This window comes from Ramularia collo-cygni (assembly GCF_900074925.1).
Source record: "Ramularia collo-cygni strain URUG2 genome assembly, contig: RCC_scaffold09, whole genome shotgun sequence".
Classification (NCBI taxonomy): Eukaryota; Fungi; Ascomycota; class Dothideomycetes; order Mycosphaerellales; family Mycosphaerellaceae; genus Ramularia; species Ramularia collo-cygni.
Window position 1 is genome coordinate 114,455 of NW_019716263.1, and position 23,413 is coordinate 137,867.

The 23,413-nt window shown below is 51.1% G+C and overlaps 11 protein-coding genes; 3 read left to right on the forward strand and 8 right to left on the reverse strand.

The window, feature by feature from the left end:
- Positions 1–178: 178 nt before the first annotated feature.
- RCC_06124 lies at positions 179–1,433 on the forward strand (the record flags this gene model as incomplete). 3 transcript variants are annotated; one of them, XM_023771387.1, is made up of 2 exons in its annotated part: positions 179–426; positions 497–1,433. In XM_023771387.1, the coding sequence occupies 2 exons, from the start codon at positions 179–181 to the stop codon at positions 1,431–1,433; spliced, it is 1,185 nt and encodes a 394-aa protein (XP_023627155.1). The 3 variants fall into 3 exon arrangements, with proteins under 3 accessions (XP_023627155.1, XP_023627156.1, XP_023627157.1); XM_023771388.1 differs by having other exon boundaries at positions 492–627; XM_023771389.1 differs by lacking the exon at positions 497–1,433 and adding an exon at positions 479–485.
- Positions 1,434–1,636: 203 nt separating this feature from the next.
- Positions 1,637–3,925, reverse strand: RCC_06127 (related to ATP-dependent RNA helicase dbp7; the record flags this gene model as incomplete). The annotated part of the gene is made up of 1 exon (XM_023771390.1): positions 1,637–3,925. One exon carries the CDS (start codon positions 3,923–3,925, stop codon positions 1,637–1,639), a length of 2,289 nt encoding a protein of 762 aa, XP_023627158.1.
- Positions 3,926–4,918: 993 nt separating this feature from the next.
- RCC_06128 (uncharacterized protein) lies at positions 4,919–6,472 on the reverse strand (the record flags this gene model as incomplete). The annotated part of the gene is made up of 1 exon (XM_023771391.1): positions 4,919–6,472. The coding sequence occupies one exon, from the start codon at positions 6,470–6,472 to the stop codon at positions 4,919–4,921; it is 1,554 nt and encodes a 517-aa protein (XP_023627159.1).
- An 890-nt stretch (positions 6,473–7,362) lies between these two features.
- Positions 7,363–8,109, reverse strand: RCC_06129 (uncharacterized protein; the record flags this gene model as incomplete). The annotated part of the gene is made up of 1 exon (XM_023771392.1): positions 7,363–8,109. The coding sequence occupies one exon, from the start codon at positions 8,107–8,109 to the stop codon at positions 7,363–7,365; it is 747 nt and encodes a 248-aa protein (XP_023627160.1).
- A 476-nt stretch (positions 8,110–8,585) lies between these two features.
- RCC_06130 (uncharacterized protein) lies at positions 8,586–9,953 on the reverse strand (the record flags this gene model as incomplete). XM_023771393.1 has 2 exons in its annotated part: positions 8,586–9,340; positions 9,389–9,953. The coding sequence occupies 2 exons, from the start codon at positions 9,951–9,953 to the stop codon at positions 8,586–8,588; spliced, it is 1,320 nt and encodes a 439-aa protein (XP_023627161.1).
- Positions 9,954–10,588: 635 nt separating this feature from the next.
- Positions 10,589–12,964, forward strand: RCC_06131 (uncharacterized protein; the record flags this gene model as incomplete). XM_023771394.1 has 3 exons in its annotated part: positions 10,589–10,887; positions 10,941–11,311; positions 11,391–12,964. The coding sequence occupies 3 exons, from the start codon at positions 10,589–10,591 to the stop codon at positions 12,962–12,964; spliced, it is 2,244 nt and encodes a 747-aa protein (XP_023627162.1).
- Positions 12,965–14,032: 1,068 nt separating this feature from the next.
- RCC_06132 (uncharacterized protein) lies at positions 14,033–14,869 on the forward strand (the record flags this gene model as incomplete). Its single annotated transcript, XM_023771395.1, has 1 exon — positions 14,033–14,869. The coding sequence occupies one exon, from the start codon at positions 14,033–14,035 to the stop codon at positions 14,867–14,869; it is 837 nt and encodes a 278-aa protein (XP_023627163.1).
- Positions 14,870–15,211: 342 nt separating this feature from the next.
- RCC_06133 (uncharacterized protein) lies at positions 15,212–15,723 on the reverse strand (the record flags this gene model as incomplete). XM_023771396.1 has 3 exons in its annotated part: positions 15,212–15,339; positions 15,400–15,598; positions 15,652–15,723. 3 exons carry the CDS (start codon positions 15,721–15,723, stop codon positions 15,212–15,214), a joined length of 399 nt encoding a protein of 132 aa, XP_023627164.1.
- A 380-nt stretch (positions 15,724–16,103) lies between these two features.
- On the reverse strand, positions 16,104–17,170 carry RCC_06134 (related to transmembrane protein 19; the record flags this gene model as incomplete). XM_023771397.1 has 3 exons in its annotated part: positions 16,104–16,545; positions 16,607–16,896; positions 16,964–17,170. The coding sequence occupies 3 exons, from the start codon at positions 17,168–17,170 to the stop codon at positions 16,104–16,106; spliced, it is 939 nt and encodes a 312-aa protein (XP_023627165.1).
- Positions 17,171–17,579: 409 nt separating this feature from the next.
- On the reverse strand, positions 17,580–21,162 carry RCC_06135 (probable Protein kinase C-like; the record flags this gene model as incomplete). XM_023771398.1 has 3 exons in its annotated part: positions 17,580–17,641; positions 17,697–20,660; positions 20,712–21,162. The coding sequence occupies 3 exons, from the start codon at positions 21,160–21,162 to the stop codon at positions 17,580–17,582; spliced, it is 3,477 nt and encodes a 1,158-aa protein (XP_023627166.1).
- Positions 21,163–22,216: 1,054 nt separating this feature from the next.
- Positions 22,217–23,380, reverse strand: RCC_06136 (uncharacterized protein; the record flags this gene model as incomplete). The annotated part of the gene is made up of 1 exon (XM_023771399.1): positions 22,217–23,380. One exon carries the CDS (start codon positions 23,378–23,380, stop codon positions 22,217–22,219), a length of 1,164 nt encoding a protein of 387 aa, XP_023627167.1.
- Between the last annotated feature and the right edge of the window lie 33 nt (positions 23,381–23,413).

Below are 23,413 nucleotides of genomic sequence, written 5' to 3' on the forward strand. Positions count from 1 at the left end.
AGGGACGATTGAAAGGCAACGTCAGGGATTGATTTCCCATCTCATATCAATCTCACTCGACTCTGCAAGTCCATAATGCCGCCCGGACCTCTCCCAAAAGATTTCCCAAACGACGTCTAAACCAACTCCTCTCTCTCAAGACATCAAACTCGGACTTATGAAAAATCCATTCACCAACATGGACAGCAAACTCACACAACAAAGCTCCGAGCATCCAGCCGCCCAGCCAAAATATATTCTACGAGGCCACACAGCCCAAATCCACYCAGTACTCTTCCTCCGCTCCAACACCCGAATTCTCACCGGCGACGCGGACGGCTGGGTGGTTCTTTGGGACACGGCGACGAAACGCGCGGTTGCAGTTTGGAAAGCGCATGGAACTACTATTTTGGGGTTGGGAAGATGGTGGGATGATGGAGTTATCACGTACGTTATCCTCTCCCTCTCTCTCTCGTACTTTTCCAACTAAGGTAACGAGATACTAACGGCAGGATAGACACGGGAGAGATAACAAGCTATACGTCTGGCAACTCAAACCAGAAGACGAGAAGGAATTATCAAAGAACCTCCCAATCGAAAACGCAAGTGAACAAGAAAGCACGAAACCCAACCTCTTACACGCTCTAGACGTGAACACCCTCAACTTCTGCTCCTTCGCCATGTGCCACACAAACGACCCCAAAACTCTCTTAATCGCCACACCAGGAGTCCAAGACGGACACATAAACATAACATCCCTCCCAACAAACCAACGAATCGCGACGATTCCCGCACCAAAAGGACTCAACACCGGAATGGTCATGGCATTAGGATTATTCCWCGCCCCCTCCAAAAAAGAAGGAAACCTACAAGTTTTAACCGGGTATGAAAGTGGTCATGCATGTATCTGGACCCAACAAACAGACCCCTCCTCCTCCTCCTCCTCCTCGTATCAAGTCACATATCTATCAAAACCCCACACCCAACCAATCCTCTCCCTAGGAATCGCCTCCTCGCAAGAAACATGGTTCACAAGCGGCGCAGACGCAATTATAGCTCGTCATCCCCTCTTCTCCAATACAACAACGACAACATCAGGAGAGACGGAGAAAACCTTACAAACGAAACATTCCGGCCAACAAGATCTTTCAGTACGGAATCACGACCAGAAGATTTTCGCTACGGCGGGTTGGGATGGAAGGGTTAGGGTGTATAGTGTGAAGAGTATGAGGGAATTGGCTGTGTTGAAGTGGCATGGGGAAGGATGTTATGCGGTTGCTTTTGCGGAGGTGGATGTGGAGGGGGAAAAGCAGGAAGAGGATGAAGGACCTGGTGAGGTGGGGAAGGTGGGGAAGGGGACAGTTAAGGGTAGGAGGGAGGAGATTGCTAGGAGGACTCATTGGCTTGCTGCTGGGAGTAAAGATGGGAAGGTTTCGTTGTGGGAGATTTATTGAGATTGAGAGAGGGGGGGATTGTTGCATGCTGCTGGTTTGAGGCTTGGGGGATCACGGGTTAGTGTCGAGAAGAGAGGTGGTGCGGTGTATCGCGGAGTCAGGGAGACCAATATAATTTTCTGACGCAGCGGGTGAAAAGCAAGGTCAAAGTTATAAAGGATCATTGTCTTAACAGATTGTCTACATCCAAATGATATCCACCTTCACCCCAAATTAAACTCCGAAGCCCCCCCACTCATCATCTTAACCTTGGCAAACATCTTCCTCTTCGCCTCAGCAGCATCAACCTCCTCATGATCCCCTTCATCACGGGACCTCTTCTCACCACTCTTATTTGTAGAAGAAGAATTCCTCGCGGCATGTTCTTTCCTCGCGGCTTTATTCTTCCCAGCAGCCTTGGCTCCCGGTCGAAGTCCAGGAACACCCATAGTCGAAGGCCGATCTCTCAGCGCAAAAGCCTTTGCCAAATGACCGAGTTGTAATTCCTGCATGTTGAAAATTGATCTTTCGGCGGATACGTGCGTGGCGTAGGCTCGAATGTGAGATTGATAGGCTCGTCGTGCTTGCTCGAGATGTTTCGGGTGGTCGAGCGCCCAGCGTTCAATGTCGAGTTGGTAGTCTGTGGCGCGGACTTCCCAATCTCTGGAGTTGATGACGCCACTTGAGGCTGCGAAGCCCTTTTTCAAAAGCTCGTCGGCTTCGTGGCGGGTGAGGTTGCGGGGTTTGCTTTCTTTGAGAATTTCAACATAGCCCTCCTCGCAACCGGGCTGGAGGAAGATCATGGCTCGGCCGTCTCGTCCTGCACGAGCTGTTCGACCGATACGATGGAGATGGTCATCTTTGCTGAATGGAGGGTCGTATTCGACTACTAGGTCGACGTTGGGGAGGTCGAGACCACGAGCTGCGACGTCTGTACAGACAAGTACTGCAGGTTCTGTGGTGATGCTGAAAGCTTTGAGGGTGCTGGTACGAGTGGCTTGTTGCATGGATCCGTGGAGTCGAAAGACTTGTACTTCGTTGTCTTTTCCGGATATTGACGAAGCCACACCTTGCGTCCGGGTCTCGGCGATTGTGTTGCCCTGATGGATGTGGTTACTTCTGTTTACTTTTCCAACCTTTGGGATCTTGTCAATGTCGGCAGTGTCGTCTTCTTCTTCTCCCTCGACCTCAGTATCTGTCTTCCTATTTTTCTGTCCTCGGGTCAGAAGTTCAAAGTGGAAATCAACGCTATCTGCACAGCTGATGAACACAATACACTTCATCACACTGCCCTTTCGCTTRAAAGTCTGCTTCAGTGTGGCGACCAGAGTCACAAGGCGCTGTTTCGCAGGAACCACGGCGTAGCTTTGTTTCAGTTGAGCAGGTGCCGAGAAGTTGTTCTCATCTCCCGCTCCTGTTTGTTCGTCGCCATCGGTAGCATCCACGGCAATGGACACTGGATCCTTGAGAGAGATGCTTCGTAGTTGTTCCACRGTAGATTTGATAGTTGCAGAGCATAGCACAGTTGTCCGTCTTTCCGGCAATCCCGGAACAGGTGTGTGTTGTGTCTTTCGGGACCTCAAGTTCAGCACACTGATGATCTTCTGAATGTCTTGCTCGAAACCCAGCTCCATCAATCGATCTCCTTCATCCAAAACCAGCCATCTCACATTACTCACATCCAAGACTTCAGTATTGTTGAGATGATCCGTGAGTCGTCCGGGCGTCGCAACCAAAATATTAACACCCTTTCGTAACCGCGCCTTTTCTCTCTGCTTCTGCYCTCCACCAATGACCGTACCCGAAACAATCCAATGACAACAAGCAAGGACAGTTTCCAGCACATCGCTGATCTGCTTGCTCAATTCTCGCGTCGGCGCAAGTATCAAGGCAAAAAGTCCGCTGTTACGGGTGAAGTTCTCGCCCGAGTCCTTCATTTCCTTGGAGATGGCCATGATACGCTCTACGATCGGTAGAAGATATGCCAGAGTTTTTCCCGATCCAGTTTGAGCTTGAATGAAGGCATCCGTGTCGTTCTCACATWGCTGCTTCACCGCTTTCCGTTGGATGGCTGTCGGTGCTTTGATCTCAAGTTTCTTGAGAAGATGTGCCACCAGCGCGCTCGACAGCCCAAGAGATGTGAATTTGGCCAGCTCGTCATTCAACGGCGCATTTGATGCCTCAACAGGAGTGTCATCCTCGACGACTTCCGGCTCCTTGGGTGTTGTGGAAGTGGGATTGAATGTGAACAAAGATGAGACGAAATCTCCAGGTTGCCCTTTCACAGGCCCACTCTCTCCAGTCTTTGCTCGTTTTGCTGGACGCGCCTCCTGGGTTGCATCTCGATCCGCTCCATTCGCATTTGCCCTCTCCGCAGCTTTGTTGCGTCCGTATTCCGCAGATTTTCTGGCAGTCAGACGGTCCTTCCAGCTGCCGCCTCGGAATGTCGGCTTCGGAGCTGTGAATGTATCGCTGGGCAGCTCAAAGTTGAGAAGCATGCCATCGTCCGCCATTTTTGGATTTGATTTTATTGTGTTGGATCGATGTTGAGATTTCGGTGGCGCATTTGAAGATTTCTGGAAATCTCGAACAGCGTCGGACCCGTCTCCGCGCCCGGGCGGGACGGGAGTGCCCGAAAAAGCTTCGTCTTCACCACGACGACGTGAACCCAGAATGCCGCCCTCGGAGAGCAAAAGTCCCAACAATATGACCTCGTCGCCAGTCTAAGAAGATACCCCTATTACTGCGATACACCTTGCCCCATACTCCACGTCCTCCCCGGATATCATGCCCAGAATAGCGGAACCCCACCACCCGGTCATTGGGGTGTATTGATGACGGTATATCTATTCGCGGTATGAAGTCTCGGTTGATTCATGACATTCTGGACCGTGGACCTCCACGCTGTCGGATCAACCTGTATCACGGTAGTCTTGCTTGCCCTTCAATATCGGATTGGTATTCACCTGCATATTGAAGCCGGCGTGTATATGGCGCTTGGCGTCGTAGAAGCAATCCCTCTGGCACAAAATCCATGGGACACTTCGTTCACTTCTTGTACGGACTGCCTACTGGACTCATCAACTCTGACACCGCTCCCCCGATACTTGAATCTGGTTGCGCCAATGCTTTGTGCGCATGCATTTTTGCTCCAGAACCTGGATATGAGAGTCTAGAATCGTAGCGCTTCGCCTATTTTAGCTACGACTGACAAATCATCATACTACCGGAGATCTATAAGCTGCTACCTAGACCGCAAGATTCCGTCACAACATCTTCGCATCGCTTCTCCCATCACGCAGCTAAGATATCTGGTACCATATCGACTGTTATCATATTCGAAGCTGCTTCTCCCGCATGATCGGTCCCATCACCACCACGACAGATATYCTACGTATCGAGTATAATAAGCTCATGTCGAAGCATATACCAACACCTCATGTGTCCGTCATAATTCAGCTGGCTATCTGTCTTTCTCTTCCACTCTGGACATCTCCCGTCTACCTTTACTGGGCACCGCAGTTTGGAGTCTTCCCGTCACTTCCATGATAGCTCTGACCGCCATGAAGCTCTTCATCTACACTTCKCTCATCATACGGAGAAAGTCGGGCACTTTTGGAGGCGTGTCGATTGTCTGGAGGAGAATATCGAGCACGTTGAGAGGATCGTCGATCTGAAACTTGCCCTCGACGATCATCTCTTCCCTCATGATCCGACACCTGAGCACGTCCGGATATGGTGTGCCTATCGTGGGGAGAGTGTTGAGAACGCTGGAAATCTTCAGGCTCCTCGCCTTGCCGCCCATCATCTCCCCAGGACAGATCGTGAGGGCGCTTCAGCTGGCGATTCTGCGATTGGCCTTTACCGATTGAACAATCACGAGGACGTCGATAGTCTTGCCCGGTACCATCATTCGATGAACTCTCACGGCGCTCGGATTCCATCCATCGACTAGCTTCAGACCCATGGTCAACCGAGTGACCAACGGAGGTTCGTGATCTTGTCGTAATATATGATGGTCGCTCTTCGTATTGTGTTCCGGTGAGCTCCCTCACGAGTCGCTTCAGTCGCTGAACCTCAGCTTCCGACTCTTTCAATCGCTGCTCCRGAAACATATTCTTGGCCCGCTCTTCGACGAGCCTGTCCAATTGCGCTTCGCTATAGCCTTGTGTTGTGTTTGCTGTCTCCTCTCGATCATTGAACTCTACTTCTCTAGACTTTGGAGGCTGGTACAGAGCTGCAGCTTTGCGCATGACTGGAGCCATTCGACTCTGCTTCTGGCATGCCTTTGGCTGAAAAGGCATGTTAGGAGTATCGCCTTTGTTCCCGGTCTCCTTCTCGGTTTTGGTCTGTCCAGCTCCTCCTGCGGCAATGGCCTTGGTTCGGTGCACGCCCATGATGGCATCAAGCGCCTCGTCTTTCTTAACCGACTCCGCATATATCCGCTTCACCCACACGCTGTCCACACTTCCAGGCATGGGAGCAGCTGCGAGCGTACCCTCCGCCCGTGCTGCGACAATATAGTTCTCCAGCTGAGCCTTGGCCCAGACATCATGCACTGAGGGCCAGATACCTTTACCCGATATGCAAGGGCCGATCTTGCCAGTTGTATGTTCATGGTCCCATTCACACTTCTGGCATGGCTTTCCAGAGGTGATGTTGCAGTCGTATCTACCCTCTTTTGCACAACGCACGCACCATCTGAACACCGGACGCTCTTCTGGCTTCATCGGGATCGCCAGTGGAGTCACAGCTAATTTGGCACGCTCGATGGTCCCATGTGCCTCAATCAGGTTCTCCAGCCGTTGTTGATCTTTGGTCCAACTTGGCCATGCGTCAGGTCCTGCTGGTAGACAAGGTCCTGAGAGTAATTCATCGTCGGCCTGACTGCGCTCGCAGCTCGAGCAAGATGGCTTGTCTGGGCACCAATCGCACTCGAGCTTCCCGCGGCTGGCGCAGCGTGTACACCAGAGGACTGGATTCACAGAGCCCTTTTTGAGACTACCCTCAAGCTTGACGGGCTGCTCGGTCGGCCTTTCTTGTTTGATCGCATCGGTCATCTTGACAATCTCGCCAGCARCGTATGCGGATGATTATCCAGAAAAATCTTGAAAACAATCAAAGCTTACGTCTGCGGGGGCATGGCGTCGCCGATGTTGTTGATGAAGTGTGATGGAAGTGTGCACAAGGTTGCCTTCCTTCTTTCTGTCCCTTCCGCCTCGAAAGGTGAAGYCACGAAGAAAGTGCTTGGGAAGAGGAAGGAGAGATCTTCAGCAGAATGTCCCGTCTCACCAGTAGTTGCCCTCAGTCGAACCCGGGTGTTGTCCAGTAGTCCATGTTCTTCATACAAGCTATATGATGGATCATGCGAAGAGATCTGGCAGACATCCCACTTCATTGATCAAGAGAAGCCAAAATACCTCCACGCATTGCAAGTCTGTCATTCTGCTATGAAAGCATACGCAGATAGGCTGTATCTCCCCGCATGGCGCAACTCTTGCGAGGTTGAAATTCGGATGTTTAGAGCATGAGATGTCTTGCGGGAGAGAATATTTTCACCTTGCTGGAGAGAGAACGGTCCACTGAAAGACAACTTGGTGGTTGCTCAGTCTTGTCTATCGAGCACCTACACATACTCCAGTGAGTTTCCAGGTCATTCTTATTCGTGGCGACTACCATGTTGCCCTCCACTGCCTTCGCCATCATGACCTCCATACCCATATCCGACCGCTTCGACAACAACCGTCTTCCTGTCCAATCTAGGCTCCCTCAGATTTGACGAGGTGTCCAAACATTTCGAACTGCGGGAGACTCATCGTTGGCGCCGACGATCATCACTATCTCCACGAAAGGCGCCACAGTCTGGACCTCAACGTGGTCCTCGGTCCGTCTGAAGTTTTTTCGAGAGTTGCTTGCTTCACTTCCAGCGCTGGAGTCTGGTTTGATGGCTTCATGACTCCGGACCAGTCCTCGGGCCCTTCTCACTGTCTGGGAGCTTAGACTTAAGCGGCATGATCTGTTCTTGCGAGGCTTTTTCGCTGCTTTCTAGCTCCTCGACTCTCATCTCCAGGCGTGGAAGAATCTTCTTTTCCTCTCCTTCATGGCTTACACTGCACGATTGTAGTAGTTTCGCTTCCGAACTTCCTTCTCCTTCGATGGTCATTCCTCCAGAGGCGAAGCTGTCGGGGCCACTTCTTCCTTCATTCTTCACTGTCGGTGCTGTTTCACACGGCAGGTACGGTGTGAACAGTGGCTCAGAGCCAATCTGAATTCCCGGAACATTTTGCGATGCAGGTGTGTATTCGCCTTTCAAACCTCCTCCATGCGGTGGAATATCTTGAGGCGCAGGTTTGTATTCGGCTCTCAGACCCCCTTCATGCGGTCTATACTCGGCTCTCAGACCTCCCTGACGCGGCTTCACCTGGTGTGTATCTTCGTGCATCGGTCTGTCGCGCTTCACTGTATTCTTGCTGCTTGAAGTTGTCTCTCCGCGCAACAACTGTCTTTGCGTGCGGATGCGGTCCAAACGTTCCAAGGCGGACAAGGAACGTCCTCTTCCTGCCACAGATGTACCGGTGCAGCCTGATATCGGGTTATCATAACGTGGAATACCTTTGAACTCAAGGACAGTCGGTGTCTCCTCAAGAGTGCTGCGCTCGATTTCGTTGCTCGGCGGTGGGGCCTCGCGCTTCGCCATCGCCGGTGAGACAGAGCAGCTGCATTTGGATTGCGAATTGAAGGCAAGGCCACATTGTGTGCAACATCCGGCTTCATTGCAGTCGTCCATCTTTGCTGTTGATGATGAAGGTGATGCAAGCAAGGTGGTGAAGAGAGCAAACCTCATCATCATTTCACCTCCGTTTGACTGGATCCGAAAAGCGCCCGGAACCTCACCTCACTTCTCGCCGTCATTTCTTCCGTTTGTGCGATGTTGGGATTCAAGATGGTTTCCCGGCAACTCATGGACCAATTGAATCTGATCCTCAGACAGCTCATGCACCGGGTTTGACATCAACTGATGCTTCATCTGCTCTTCGGGGAGCTCATGCACCGACTCAGACATCAACTCTGCTCCTATGAGATGTTTGCTTGGCAATTCTGATGATGATGAGGTCTCAAAGCCGGCTGCGTTGGAAGAGGATAGATATTTCCACGCGTTCTGCTCCGGCTAGCTCATGCCTCGCCGATTTTGTGGTCGGTCTTGGAGCGCTGCCTGAAGAAATACCACACAAGAGTCGTGAGGAAGACAAGGGCTACCACTCCACCGACGACGATTCCGGCGATGGCACCAGACCCTAGGCTCTTTCCTCGTCTATCCCGTGGAGATGTGATGGGTACAATCCTCTTCTCCTTATTATGACTCGTCTGTCCGATTGTGAAGTTACTTCTCTCATAGTCCACGATGAGATATGCCTCTTGCAGAAGCGCTCTCCCAAGCGTATATTGCGTCGAGTTGTCGGCTCGTCTAATCGGCATATATCTGATCGTACTGCTACTATTGTAGAACGGCACGCCCACAGTCAAATCCAAAGCTGCATACGGCAGCACGATATTCGTTGTGGAGCTGGTACTGGCATTGGCAGCCAGTGTAAAGGTGAATTCCGGATTGAGATTGAGAAGCTGACTGTGTGTGGTAGCATTAACGAGATACAATCCCGTGTTGGGATCATCCACAAGTCCGAAAGCGCTCTCGAATTTGTCGCATATACCACGAGGGAGCCATATTTGGGAAGTCGTTGAATCGATGGCCATGGTAAGATTCTTGGTCTCGTCCGGGAATGATATCGTACCCTGGAGGCTGTTTGATACGACGAGACTCTTCAGGTTGACGAAAAGATCACTCTTGTCGTCGTTGGGAACGACTATACTACCATCTGATAGTCTTGCTTCATCCCACCCTCCTAGGATTAGACTCCCGGGCGACGACTCTATCTTTACATCAGCACGGCTTTCATCAACAATATATATTCACTAACCATAGAATGCACCTGCAGCATACCCATACGATATACTCGGAATCTTCCCATCTGCCTTCATGGTAGTAAGCAGACTRGGAGTGCTATTTTCCAAAACGGTAATATTCATTGACTCTGAACCCAGTCCCAGCATTCCCAACCAAAAGTCAGGAGTGGCAATTCCAGCAATAGTCCAATTGTAAAGCGAGACTTCATAATTATCACTCAGCGCCAGCGTATCCAATCCATACAGTCCGTTATTCTCGCTACCATACAAAGCATCTTCCGTAGGCAGACGATAAAGTCCCAACTGTTGCCAAGACGTCGACTCATTCGACAGGAAACCTGGAGATTGCACCCCTTGGACGGTGCCTACACCTCTCGAATTTGCACAATCGAAGCCATTCCATGAGAGACCCGCACAGCCGTCCGCGACTGGAACCCAAATATCTGCAGATCTTGTGGATGGAAGGACTGTAAATTGTTGGAAAGGCTGTCCGACCCCTATATTGAAAGTTGACCAGTTTCCATCATTACCATACCAGCGGGAGCCTGGGTCAAGAATGAATGGTGACGGAGACGTCATTGTTGTAGAGATGAGAGGAGTATAAGCTGAGGAAGGGCGGTCTCTGGGAGTATTCCTGCAGGCCAAGGCCTTGGCGCGTGCGGCTGAAGTTGTAGGAGGCACAAGTTTGGACGCCTGAGGCGAATCTCACCAATCGTAGTTGGCCATCGCCCTTTCAGCTCAAAGCTACCATCTTCCGACTTCCGGATCCCTGCAGAATGTACGTTCCTAATTCTGGGACCTGTTCCTGTGCCTGTCAGCAGCTGAAGTGGAAAGGTTTCAAATCGTGGCCATCAATCCTTCTGCAACTTTTGCGGATGCCAACAATCCTTGGAAAGATTTATCATGGAACAAGGAGCTGCGGGTGTGTTCTCATGGGCATGATTGAAGGTACGCATGTCAACGAATAGGCTCTACTATCCCCATGGCCTGTACACTTGAGAGGGTGCAAGTCCAGGCTGTTCTGTAGTACAAACAGCCATCGCTGACACCACCACTTCAGCCTCGATACTTGAGTCAAAAGGAAAAGGAGCCGACTCTCTCGCCTTGAATCTCTTCTCCCCAAATTTAACCACGCAGCAAGACGTTCGGATTACGAACGCATCATTATCGAACGAAGTGGCATTCTCAGTGCAACACAATCATTTCCCACGAATATGTCGACAACATCCATCTGTACGGCGAACTACGCTACGCCCTGTGTACCTTGCTACATCCTAGCATCTACCGCCGTATACTCACCTCCATATAATCTCACAACAATTGAGGTCGAAGCAACTCCGTACATCTATCCATACCAAAACGGCAGCTCATCTACGTCTTGGAAATACGTCACACTCACGCAGACTATGCCTACAAGACTTTCAGACGGGGAGACACAGCCCACTGCTACTAGTGATGGCATTATTTTCAGTGATCCGACTGATGTGACCTGGACAACTGGAGACCTCACGCTGTATGAGAAACTCCACTATTTATATCTCTCACGACAGCCGCTGACCATCGTAGGACATACYCAACGACATACATCAACTATTACGCCTTCTCAGGTGTGGGCGTTGATGTCACAAATGAGACTGCCTGCGCTCAGTTCGATAGTATCTCCAAACTCGCCATCCCGTCAAACACCGACGAAATGTCGTTCCTGATGGAGTTCACGCCAACTGGAACGACGACATCGTATGCTCAGTATGGACCAGCTACCTCGTTTCCTCAAGGGGTCTTGAGATATCTGGATACCTTTCCTGCAGTGACTTCGCAGCTTGGAGGTCAACCGGTTGAGTCATGTCTACCCATAAAAGCATCACCTGAATGCACGACGTCGAAGAGCTCTAAACATTGCTCTACCAAGTGTCTAACCGGTTTACCCACCGCTACTAGTACGTATCATTCTCATTTGAAGCGACGTGCAATCTTGTAAACCTATCAAAGAGCGGCGCTGATGCATCCAATCCATAGTGTACTATACAAATATAAGTACATCCGTACGACCGGCAACCACCTACACAATCACAAACTATAACTCGAGTACCCCCAGCTACAGTTACACCACCCTCCCCGAAACGACATTCACCAAAACATCAATATCAACAACTACACTAGTGAACACAAAGAACAATTACACGACCGTCTCTTGCGCAACAACATGTACAGATCGAGGAGGTCCCTCCAGCAGCGCTGTCCCTAGTGCACCTTTCTTCACGTTCACATTAACAACCGCCAGCATTCTCACAACCATTAAAAAGAATCCCATCTTTGCGACTGTTCCGGAGGGTATTGTTGATGATGAACCGGCGAGAGCTCCCGAGAAACCTACAGTCACTACAAATGCTGCTACTACTATTCCGAATGCACCACCTAGACCGGCATCTCCCACTGCAATACCTGTTGGGAAGACGACGAAGAAGAATGTGGGGGATTCGGGGGTTGGATTGATTACTTGTGTTGGTGCGAATTGTGGTCAAACTGCTGCTTCTAGACCTACGAAAGGGGCGTCTTTGGGGAGTGGGGATGAACCTCAGGAGAATGACAATAAGCCACCGGGTAATACGAATAAACCACCGGGGAATACGAACAAGCCATCAGAGAATGCCAACAGACCACCAGGAAATGCCAACAAGCCAAATCCAATCGACTCAGACGATGACGAACAACACTCTCCTTCAAGAATCCCTACTATAGTCGCCATAATAACAGCCGCCTCCCAAACACTAACCATAACCAAATCAAACAACGGAGCCTTAGTACTCGGAACAAAAACTCTACCATCAGGAAGAACAATAACCCTCCCAAACACCCAACTCCTCAGGAATGATGATGCATCATCAGCAATCTATCTCGACACCTCCAAAATCCACTTCTCAACTCTTCTCACCCAAGAAGGAAGTCCTCAACTTTCTGGAGTGATTTTCACGGGAGTGAGGGGAAATATCGAAATTGCGACAAAGATCCATCCTGGTGTGTTCGTTATTGAAGGGATCACTCTTATAGCTGGACAGGCTGTTACTTTATCCCACGGAGGAGGAATCTTGAGTGTGGGAAGTAATAATATCATACAACTCGACGGCGCCGTGCTGGGAATCACAGCCCTAGGAGCCGCAGCCATCTACTATAATATCGGCAAACAAACTCTTACCCCAGGAGGAATAATAACTCAAGACACGGAAACAATCATCTCTTTAGATGATTCTGGGAGGATTTATTACATCGATGGATCATCAATTCCGATTTCTGATGGGGTTGTTAATGTGGGAGGGACGAAGTATACTCCTGTTGTAATGGCGACGACTATTACTACTACTACTACAGGGGAAGTTGGGGGGTATGTTATGCAAGCTATTGCTTCTGCTGCTAGTGTGCGTTTGTCGGCTACGGCAACGGTAAGGGAGTCTGGGAGGGAGACTGGGAGTGAGACTAGGAGTGAGGTAGCTAGTGCATCCCCGACTTCTTCTAGTAGTGTACGGGGGGTTAGCGGGCTGAGGGGGTGGATGGTGGGATTGGTGATCGCTGGGATATTTGCTGTGGTATACTGAGCGTTTTGTCGATGGGAGCGGAGTTTTCACGCAATTTCAACGCTTCTTGATCTGTTCTGTGGTTTCCACGCGAAGGATTCCGTTTCGCTTGTCAAGGGCTCATATTCTTCACCATCTACCACCGCCACCACCACGCCAAAGCCGCTCAGATCCTATTCCAATCATCCAACCCCCACCGCTCACAGAAGCCACGCAAGCAACATGATCATCCAAAACCAGAAACGCGATCAGAACTGAGTAGCGAACGACGCAATAGCCTCCACGGCGACTCGGTCAACACTACGACGAGCTGGACATGATCTAAATTTTCGACGTCGTACCAGACCCGGAAATTTGTCGAAACGACTCGTGATCTATATGCTGAGTCTATCAGTTTTAGAGAGGCTGTCTGATATCAAAATTTTAATGCTGGAGTCGATTAGACTGGATCAGGTTTCCCCTGCCAAGGTTTTTTTCTCCGGTAATACTAGATGGTATGGTGTAGTTGCTGTCGACACGCCCAGATCGAACGAAGTCTACCAACGCACCGTTCGCGTGAGTTAGCTGCAACGAGTGCTGTTCACGTGTGGAAATGACACCGTTCGTCTCTACAACGTGTCTCGAGAATTCGGAAGGATTCATTGGACGCCTAAGGAGTAGGAACTAGTTCGGATCCCCTAAATTTTTGTAGGACGCCTGAGGAGTAGGAACTAGTTCGGATTCTCTAAAACTTTGTAGGACGCCTGAACTGTTGGTCTGGCCTCACGCAGGACATGTTCCGACTGATTGGATGAGGATTGTGCGTGGACTACCCACATCAGGATAGAAGCAGTCGGATATCGAGAGATCTTCCACATGTATTTCCAAATAGAGAACCCGGCCAGCACATGGTCCAGTCGCTTACTCAAATCGTCTAGTGTGTTAGCCCGTTGGACGCCCGACCCCGACGGAATACTCAACTTGGTGATGGATACTCAGCTCTCCAAATGAGTAGAGCTGCGAGTGAAAAAAAAGCATATTCAGAACGGCATACATAAGTATCATGCATCCTCACCCTTTCTCTCCTATTTTCCATCCACAACCGCAAAAATGCATCTTACTTTCTCCCTCATCTCCGCTCTACTGGCAGTGGGCACACCTTCCACCCTCGCCAACCCACTCCAAGCCCGTGCAGCCCCTCTAACACCAGGAGGCAAGAAAGCCGGATCAGCAGGCGGTCGCGCCGTACCTTTCCTCAAAGACCACCTCGGCTGGTGGTACGACTGGACCCCCTCCCCGGGAACCAAAAGTGGCGTCGTAGGAATTCCCATGTTCTGGGGAATCGGCCAAAACGGCGACGAAGACGCCAGACGTTTCAACGAATACAAAAATGGAATCCCCCAGCCTCAATACCTCCTAACATGGAACGAGCCCGATTGTACGGGTCGCGATACTTCCGCGAATATGAACATCAAAGATGGATATCAGAAATGGAACCAGTATGTTGCACCTTACGGAGACAAAGGTGCTTTATTAGGAAGTCCAGCAATGTGTCTCCAGAAAGACGAAGCGTGGCTCAAGAGATTCGTGCAGAAACCTCTGGATCATCAATTTGATTTCACGGCTATTCATGTCTATAAACCGGACATGGATGGCGTGCGAGCGGATATTGATTACTATTGGAAGACGTATGGGAAACCGATCTGGGTGACGGAATTCGCGTGTGTGTATGATCAAAATAATTTCAAGGCGTGTGAGGATCAGGGACAGATCAATCAGTGGATTAGAGATGTTGTGGATTTGTTTCAGGGGGATGATAGGGTTAGGGCTTATGCGTATACTGATGGTGGGGGGTTGGGGAAGGCTTGGTTGCCTACGAATAGCGCTGGCACGGCGCTTAGTGAGAGTGGGAGGACTTATTTGAATGCTATCAGCAAGTATGCTTAGGAGGATGTGGTTTAGAGAGCTTCGATACGGCAGCAAGAACTTCGTTGCGTATGGGTAACGGTCACAGGAGCGATGGGAACTTATCATATTCTGACTCCATGGGCCATTCATGGGACTTCGCACTCGGATTGGTATCTTAAGAGTGTCATTCCTATGGCCTTGAAGCAAGCTATAGTAGTTCGAGCCTCCGACATGACAACATGAACTCATGGTGTGATTTTGCATTGCTCCTCGAGGCCTCTCATCGATCCTCTGCCCTAGGTGTACATCGCCCGACAGTATAGCGTACAGTTTCCCATCCACACTGTCCACGATACTTCACTCCTGACAAGAGTTCCGTATTCAACTGATCAAGTCCTGATCGTCGCCGTCACTGAGCTCTGGCTTGACGCGAACCTCGTCGGTGTCCTTCTCCTGAGTGACTGCAGTCTTCTTAGTCTTCTTCGCCTTGGCGGGAGCACTCTCGCCAGCTGTGATGAGAATTAGCGATTGCGACAAATCATCAGCAACACGATAAGTACAATACTGACCAGCCTTGCGCTTCTTCGGAGCGGCTTTCTTGGGAGCGGCGGAGCTGTCGACTGGGACGTCATCGCCGCCGCCCTCACTCTTTCCCTCGCGCTTCTTCACGTTGCAGGCGACGACCTTGTTGCGCAAGGCAGGCCACTTGTCGCGGGCTTGCTTCGCCTTGGTGAAGTTGGCGATGCCGGCGACTTCGACCCAATCAATCTGATGTCAAGTCAGAGAGGTGTTTTTTAAATGGTCAACGCGATCGGACGCACGCTGGCTTTCATCACTTCGAGCACGCCGCAGAGGAGCTCAATCTCGCGAGCGGTCAGGTTGAGGGCGGACATGGTGGCTGGATACTCTGCAAGCAAGGTGTTATAGGAGGTCGAGAGATGCTGTTGGGTGTTGTGTTTGATGAAATGTGATAGGGATGCTGTTGTGGTTGAAGTTTTGTGATGAGTTTTGTGCAAGTTGGAGTTGATTCAGACTTGTCGAAAATGGATTCGCATGGAACACATCTCACTCACCTCTCCGAAATGAAAAGTCATCGACATATCGGAACTACCCACCTTTGAACTTTGTCAAACTTGTCTTCCGCCGTGCGAACTTGCTCCACTATAGGTGAAGTTTCACGAGGAGGAGCATCACTTCAGCTGTATCACACGGACAGAGAGACTCGAACCACCCCTCCAAGTACCTCAGTACCTCAGTGATCTCTCGCCACCTATCATTGAGCAACAAGTCCATATCCAAGCACATATGCAACGCCCATAGCTCCCAAGCTCGCCGTCGCAGCCATGACGAAGTTCACCCCGTTATTGGTGAGCAGATCCTGACCAGCCTGCACTCTGCTACCATTGGGCAGTACCTGGACCCGCTGTCCGCCAGCGCCTTCTACAACTTTCCCCGATCCTTTATCTGTAACTGTGACCTGGAGTAGTGCCCCAAGCACAGAGTCGATGATGCTTCCAGCCAGACCAGACGCAGTGAGTAGGACGAAAGCTCGAACATCCATCGACTTGTGTGGAGGAGCGAGAAAGAGAGCAAAGGATGCGACGGCAGTGAGTAACACACTCCCCAAAGCTCCATAAACCAGTCCATCAACGGTCACGCCTCCATTGGTACCTTTGGGGACTTTCTTCCAAGGTGCTGTAATCATGAATGGTTGTCTAGAGCATGATTAGAACATGTCCCACACCTCAATCAATCTGCACAGCCTGCACAACATACCCTCGCGAAAGAATTCCAAGCTCCGAGCTAAAAGTATCTGCGGCAACAGCAGCATACTGAGCGACAATACCGATAGGAAGCAACCTCTGCAAAGTCGGAAAGTAAGGCCCAGCAAACATCGCCACATGCGAAGAGATGAATGGCGTGCTATTCAGCAGAAACGCATGCAGTCCGATGAGAAAACATGCGAATCCGGAATTTGCAAACACCTGGACATAACTTCTCGCGCCCTCGCCGCCTGATCCTCCAGTCGCTGAGGCTGTCAAATGTGCCTTGGCTTCATGGCCAATCTAGATTGCTTGCGGTCAACAGATGTTCAATACGAGAGGAGTAGACAGGATATATAATGCTGAATACCTTTGTGACGACTGTTCCGAAAAAGAAGAAGAATATCAGAAGCCAGAAGAAACTGGGCCAGGGATGGATCATGTGGATGAAGGCGACAAAAATGCCTGCTACGATTCCAGCGGGAGTGAGCTTGTTCTTCGCGGCGGCATAGGTGACCAAGCCCGCAGTAGCTGTGATTTCTGGTACATGCGCTTTCGCAAATGCAGAGACGTCCATGATGGGGTGTTGGGTGGAAGTGTGGTTGATGGTGATGAGAAAGTGGGTTGGAGCAGAAACGAAGAGCTGACGTCGGCTCATCAAATCTGTTTCAAATTTGAAGCTTCGACAAAACCTTGGAAGTGACAGAATGATTCAACGATAGCGAGTAGCTTATTAAATGTCGACTAATACGTATTGTCTTGTCTATCGATTCACACCGTCATCAGATTCATCACATCTCATCGTCCCCTCATGCACCTCCCCAACGAACCAATCTGTGCACGGCTGTGGCATGGCAGGTCCATGTGCACTCCCAACACAACGACAGTAATCATTCACACCGTCTTCCTGGGTATCTTCAAATCACCGCGCCTATCGCACAAGCATGTGCCTCCCAATAGAAAGATCAAGCTGACCTGGACACGTCTCAAACAAAGTCGGCCGAGTATGAAAAGCCCCTAAACTCTTCTTGCATTGCCTGCGAAAGAACTGTTCGTTGTTAGCGGGAAAATAAATGTCGACTTTCTCATTTTTAAAAACTTACCGGATTGAACTGGAGTCAGCACCGGGGTGACACTCGTGAATTCTGAATCGAAATTGCTCGTATCCGCTCTGCCCTTGATGGTCGGGATGTAAGGCGGCGGCAGTCTCTTGTAAAAGACATCCTCCCAATTGACGTTTCTAAAGAAGGCGTGGCTCATGATCTCTTGCGCATCGGTCGGTCCAGATCCCAAACGGAGTTCGGGCTCGCGGGTCAGCAACTTCTGCAATATGGAGACACTGTCCCGCGGCATGTGAATGGGGTACAAGGGCTCGTCGGCGAGAATCGCGTCGTAAATCTCGTCCTCGTCTTCACCACGGAACGGTGACTGCYGGAGAAGCATTTGGTAGATCAAAACACCAAACGCCCACCAGTCGACAGCACGTCCGTACTTCTTGTCCAGCAAAATTTCGGGCGCCATGAATTCAGGTGTACCACAGAAAGTGCTGGTGGTAGAGCCATACCACATTTCCTCTTTGCACAGACCATAGTCGGCAATCTTGATGTGGCCTTCTGTGGTGAGTAGGATGTTGTCCAGCTTCAAGTCACGGTAGATGACGCCGTTTTCGTGAAAGTATTTCAATGCAAGGCACACTTCGGCGGCGTAGAATTGCGCACGCTTAGTGCCAAATTGCCCTCTTTGAATGTGCAACATCAGATCACCTCCACTGATGTACTCCATGACGAAGTAGACCCGAGTTTCAGTTTGGAAACAAGCGTGCAAGTTGAGCAGGAAGGGATGACGCTCCTTGTTCGCAATCAGGAACACGCGCTTCTCGGAGCGTGTGCTCTCAACCTCATCATTTTCGATGATGAACTCCTTTTTGAGGACTTTGATGGCGTACAGCTGTTTGGAGCTCTTGGTCTCCGCAAGCATGACCTTTCCAAAGTTACCCTTTCCAAGAACTGCAAGGAAGTTGAAGTGATCGAGACCGATGCGGCGGCCCGTGCCGGCGCTGTTGGCTGGCGGGGCTGGTTTCCGCTCCTCCACGACGGGAGCCGTGATGGAAGTCGTCGGTGGTTTGACAGGGGATTGCTGCATTTGAGACGAAGGAGATTGAGGCGGCTGCACCTGTGGCACTTGCGATTGGTATTGTTTGGGTGGCGCCATGGGCGCCGACTGGGCCGGCTGCTGGTACAGACGCTCTGGTGCATAATCGCCCGGGTTGTATGGCGTGTGTTGGCGTTGCTGTCCGCCGCTTTCCTTGTATCCATCGGCATAGCTTCGTGGATCAGTTGGGGTTCTGTTATAACCAGGCCTCTGGTCTTGGCTGGTGCCAGTCTTGCTCTGCAACGCCGCAGCGGCGGCCGCAGCAGCTTGCGAGGACTCCTTGCGTTGCACGGGCGGCCTGTGCATAGTCTCTGGAGAAGAAGGGCCGGACATTGCCTGCCCGGCAGCGGTAGAAGATGTTCGAGGAGGGTTTTCATACGACTCCCTCTTGTCATTGTAGGAGAATCGATCCTGCGGGCGAATGCCATCATCCTTTGATGTAACCTGATCCTGATGACTAGTATTCGGAGCGAAGCTTTGTAACTGAGGAGCCTGAGGCCTTCCAGGCTTGGAGGCTCCTGGCGTCCTAAGCGTCTTGTCCACCATCCTGGTTTTCGCGTTTTGATCTGCCCTTCTGGTTGCGTCTAATATGACGGCAACATTCTCGGCAGGCATGCCGCAAAAGTCCGGTACGAAGTGCACACAGTTCGAGTGACAAGTGAGCTTGCACTCGGAGCATTTCCGGGACTGTCGCTTGCCCAACGGTAGCATATAACCACAATGGCAGCACCAATTTGCGCCCATGTTGCTGAACGCATCGAAGCGATGAGGGATGCGGTGGTTGATCTTGGCCTCGTCTGGATCCGTTTCTGCGTTCGACTTGCTAATACACTTGGTGGCAACCTTTGTGTAGCATTGCTTGTGGCAAGTATACTTGCAATCAGCACATTGCATGCCGGCGGTGTATTTGAGGAAATCGCCGCAGAGCGCGCATCGCATGATGTTGTAGAATGTCTGAAGCACGAACTTGTGGCCGTACTGCTMCACAACATCTTCCTTTCTTTGTCGGACTGCACCTTTACGGTTGAGACCAACATCAAAAGGCCTGCGGTCTTTTGTCTGCTTCACGAAGCCGAGCGTCAGTTGAATTCGGCCCACGGGTTCCAGCGAGAACCAAGAATCGATATAAACAGGTCCGGTCTGCGGTGCTAATCCAGAGCCTGCCGGACCACCAGCGGCAGACGCGGCCCCAACAAGTGGATTCCCAGTACCTTGTGCATTGGGTGGAGGCTGAAACTGTAGGTCCGGTCGAGGTGATCCATCCATCTTGTCTGCAGTGATCCATCCCGCCTGGTTAAACTCGGTTTCGATCTTCTTTCGCCGAATCTCGTCCACCAAGTCAGATAGCCGAATCCACAACAACCCGATGGGTATTGGGTGATCGCCGCTCGACTTATCATAGACAGCGAACTCGATCTCATTGGCCTTGTCGACATCGAACTCGTGAGACTCGTCCGTCCAGCGATCGGTCTTGGTGGCCTTGGTACGCCMCTTGATGTCGTCTTCGACTTTCATAACGACGAATGTATCCGGACCTCGGGTGAACCGACCAGTCGCTGCATGATCTAMATCTGCCACGGCATGAATGCGGACGGAAAGATGTCCGGCAAGCGGTTTACGCTGACTAGGAGTGTCCAAGCTGTCATCATCCGCTCCGTCGGCACCATTCTCAACATCCACATGCAAATCTTCATATCTTCGCAGCGCTCTCCCTAGCAGCTGGATCTTCTGGTTGCTCTCCATTCTTCGAAGCTCAGCCTCTCCCCTGCTCTTGCGATCTCCTGCCATTTGGTACAGAGATACCATCTTGTCGAAGCCCTCCTTGTATTGCTTTTCCACAGATAGTTTGAATTCGAGCTGAGACAACATGAGCTGAATTCGGGGACCCAGGTGGGCCGTGTCGTATTTAATCAGGTCTAGAAACATTAGCACAGCATTTCAATACCCCTCACTCGAAATGTACTTACCCAGCTTGCTGTAGTTTGGACGTGCGCGTGGAGTCCTGTCCGAGGGACCTGGAGGAGCATATGGAGCTCTTGGTGGCATCAGACCTGGAGCTCCTCCCTGACTATAACCACCAGGTCCTGGGTTGCCATAATCGGCACCCTCGCCATATCCCACTTCGTTATTCATGCCTCCACCCGTACTCACTCGTGAGCCGTGTGCTGGCGGCGCTGGTCCTCCTCCATTTCCCAGTGATAGACGGTTCATGTCCCCGCCCAATTTCCGCGCTTGGAGGTCTTGTAGTGTCGTCTCGAAATACTGGATATTGCGGCGGGCATCACGGATCTGAGACTCCACACGCGCATTGACCGAGGCATTGTTGGTGGCCTGCCGCATCTGGTTGGCGGCATTGATGATGGCCTTTTCGCGGTCGATTTTGCCCTTGATGGCCTGTATTGCCGCATCTTCGTTCATGGCGGCGGCGGTGAGTGGGGTACTGCAATGAAGTGGGGGAATGTCCTGGTAGGTACCGCTGCTTGCGGTGATATATAGATGGTAGGCAAGCACCAGTTAAATGCTCGCTGGGAGAGGTGGTCCGCGGTCAATACGAGTGTGTGAGGTTGTAATCATGGACCTCTCGCCAAAAACGCACGTGAGGAATGGTGGGTGTTTTGGGCCGCGGCTGCTTCACTGGAAACTTCCACGGTGCGCTCAACAGTCGATCTCGAAAAGCAGCAAATTCGCCGGTGCAAGATGGGAGGCGGAAGTATCGGCTGGCGTCGGGCGGAGTCGTCTGCCCCAGCACAACTGCAACTATTGTGCCGCGATTGGGATGCGGGACGAAAGCTGTGATGTAAGGCAGAAGTTAGGTAGGCAAGCACAGCGCGCAGTGCCGTAGTGCCGCCCACTGTTTTAGGTTGGGCTAAAGGGCTCAGCCACGCAGCATTCAATCACTGCCAGTTAATTGGGTGGCAATGGCCCGTAATAATATGCACAATACGACGTCTCCCTATGCTTTGCATTCGTATGTGACCGGACAGGTATTATTCAGCTCGACCAGGCATGCAAACACTCTTGAGCGAAGCTGATCGATGTGATGTGGCGCAGCTCGGCGGAGCGCGAAAGTTGAACGTTGTTGATGAACCTTGATTGCGTGCACTGGAAGGAAGTGGGGTGGGGCAGAAAGAGGAGAGGCGGGCACACAATCACATGCAGCTCGAGGCCCGACTGCTCATGCTGTAAGTTAGGTGTGATTCATATGAATGCCAGCCTAGTGTGTGACCGGTCGAAGCAAGATCTCGATAGCATGCTGTGTTTGAAACAGAGCAGAGGCACAAAATCAAGGTCTGCGAGCTGCTGTTGAACCGCCATCCTGGTCAACTTTTGAAACCATGTGGTGCCATCTCAATGCTCGTCTTCTTGCTTGCATGTATAAGACTTGGTATATGTAACCTTGTTCTATCAATGGGTCGGTGAGGAAAGTCTAAAATGTCATCGTGTACGAGCGCAACCTTGTAGATCACCCTATTTAGCACCATGCGTACTTTTCATTCGCTTCCCATCTGACATCTTCCCAAGATCCGCTTCCATACCACCGCAGACTCGTTATACTCTCTTCCTCGCGATGCACAACGCTTGCTTGAGGATGAATCTGCTGTGCTGCTGCTAGTGCTGCGGATGAAGGGTTCCAAAGCAAAATCTCTTTCATGTCCCACGCAGACGCTTCAGCCTGAGCGACAGCAAACAGCGCTGCTATGCCGTGAACTGGTGGAGATCCCTTCAGACCTACAGCACCATCTAACGTCGCTGCAGCATAATCCGACCACGTATCGTCCTCGAAAGCTAGCCGAAGGATATGAAGTGTGTTGGGCGATTTCTCTGTGGGATTGCCCCATACTCTTGTCCAATACATCCATATACGTTGACCAGGCTCACCGATGACGGCCCCTTTGATACTCGGATCCTTGCCGTAAAGCTCCTGTGCGACAAATTCCTCACGAGAATGATGCCATGCAAGTGTGCGGTTATCTGGTATCAAGGCCACCGTATATCCCCCCGTAGACTTCGATAGCCTCTTCCGCAGAACCTTTTCATCCAACGCACAGAACTCTGTGAGATCCTCCTTTTTCAGCAGCTTGACGCCGGCAGGTAGCTGTTCAGCAGAGGGGCTCGCTGGGAGTGATATCTCGCTGGAAGGAAAGACGTGCCAATCTCGGGCCGCATAGAACTTCTTCCCAATGTCTGAGTAGAGCACGCTAAACAGAGCAGGCTTCTTGTCGTCCACTTGCCACTTATTCAGTCGCTTTCCCAGTTCAGTCATCATCCTCCCTGCATATCCTTTGCCTCGAAATTCGGCCGGACAGAAGACTGAACAGACCGCGTGGCATGAAACATCCTCAAGCTTGCCATCTTTGGCAGCCAGTGCCTGTTTTTTGATCGTCTCGCAGCCGCACAACACTCGGCGAGGGCCACTCGGATCTGGCTGGTGGACGAGCATCCAAGTAGTCATTCCGCCATTCTTGGTGAGCTCTTGATTTGCAATGTGTTCTTCGCGTCGAAGGTACTGTTCGAGATTCAGAGCACCCTTCCACTCGTCGCTGTTGGCGTGCGATTGTGCAAGTGTCTCTTCATCGGTGGCCTCGACGAGGTATAGATCCGCCGAGTCTTTGCTGGGAAGTTCAGTATTGCCCATCTTTTTGACGAGAGCGTTGAATGCAGTTTAGGA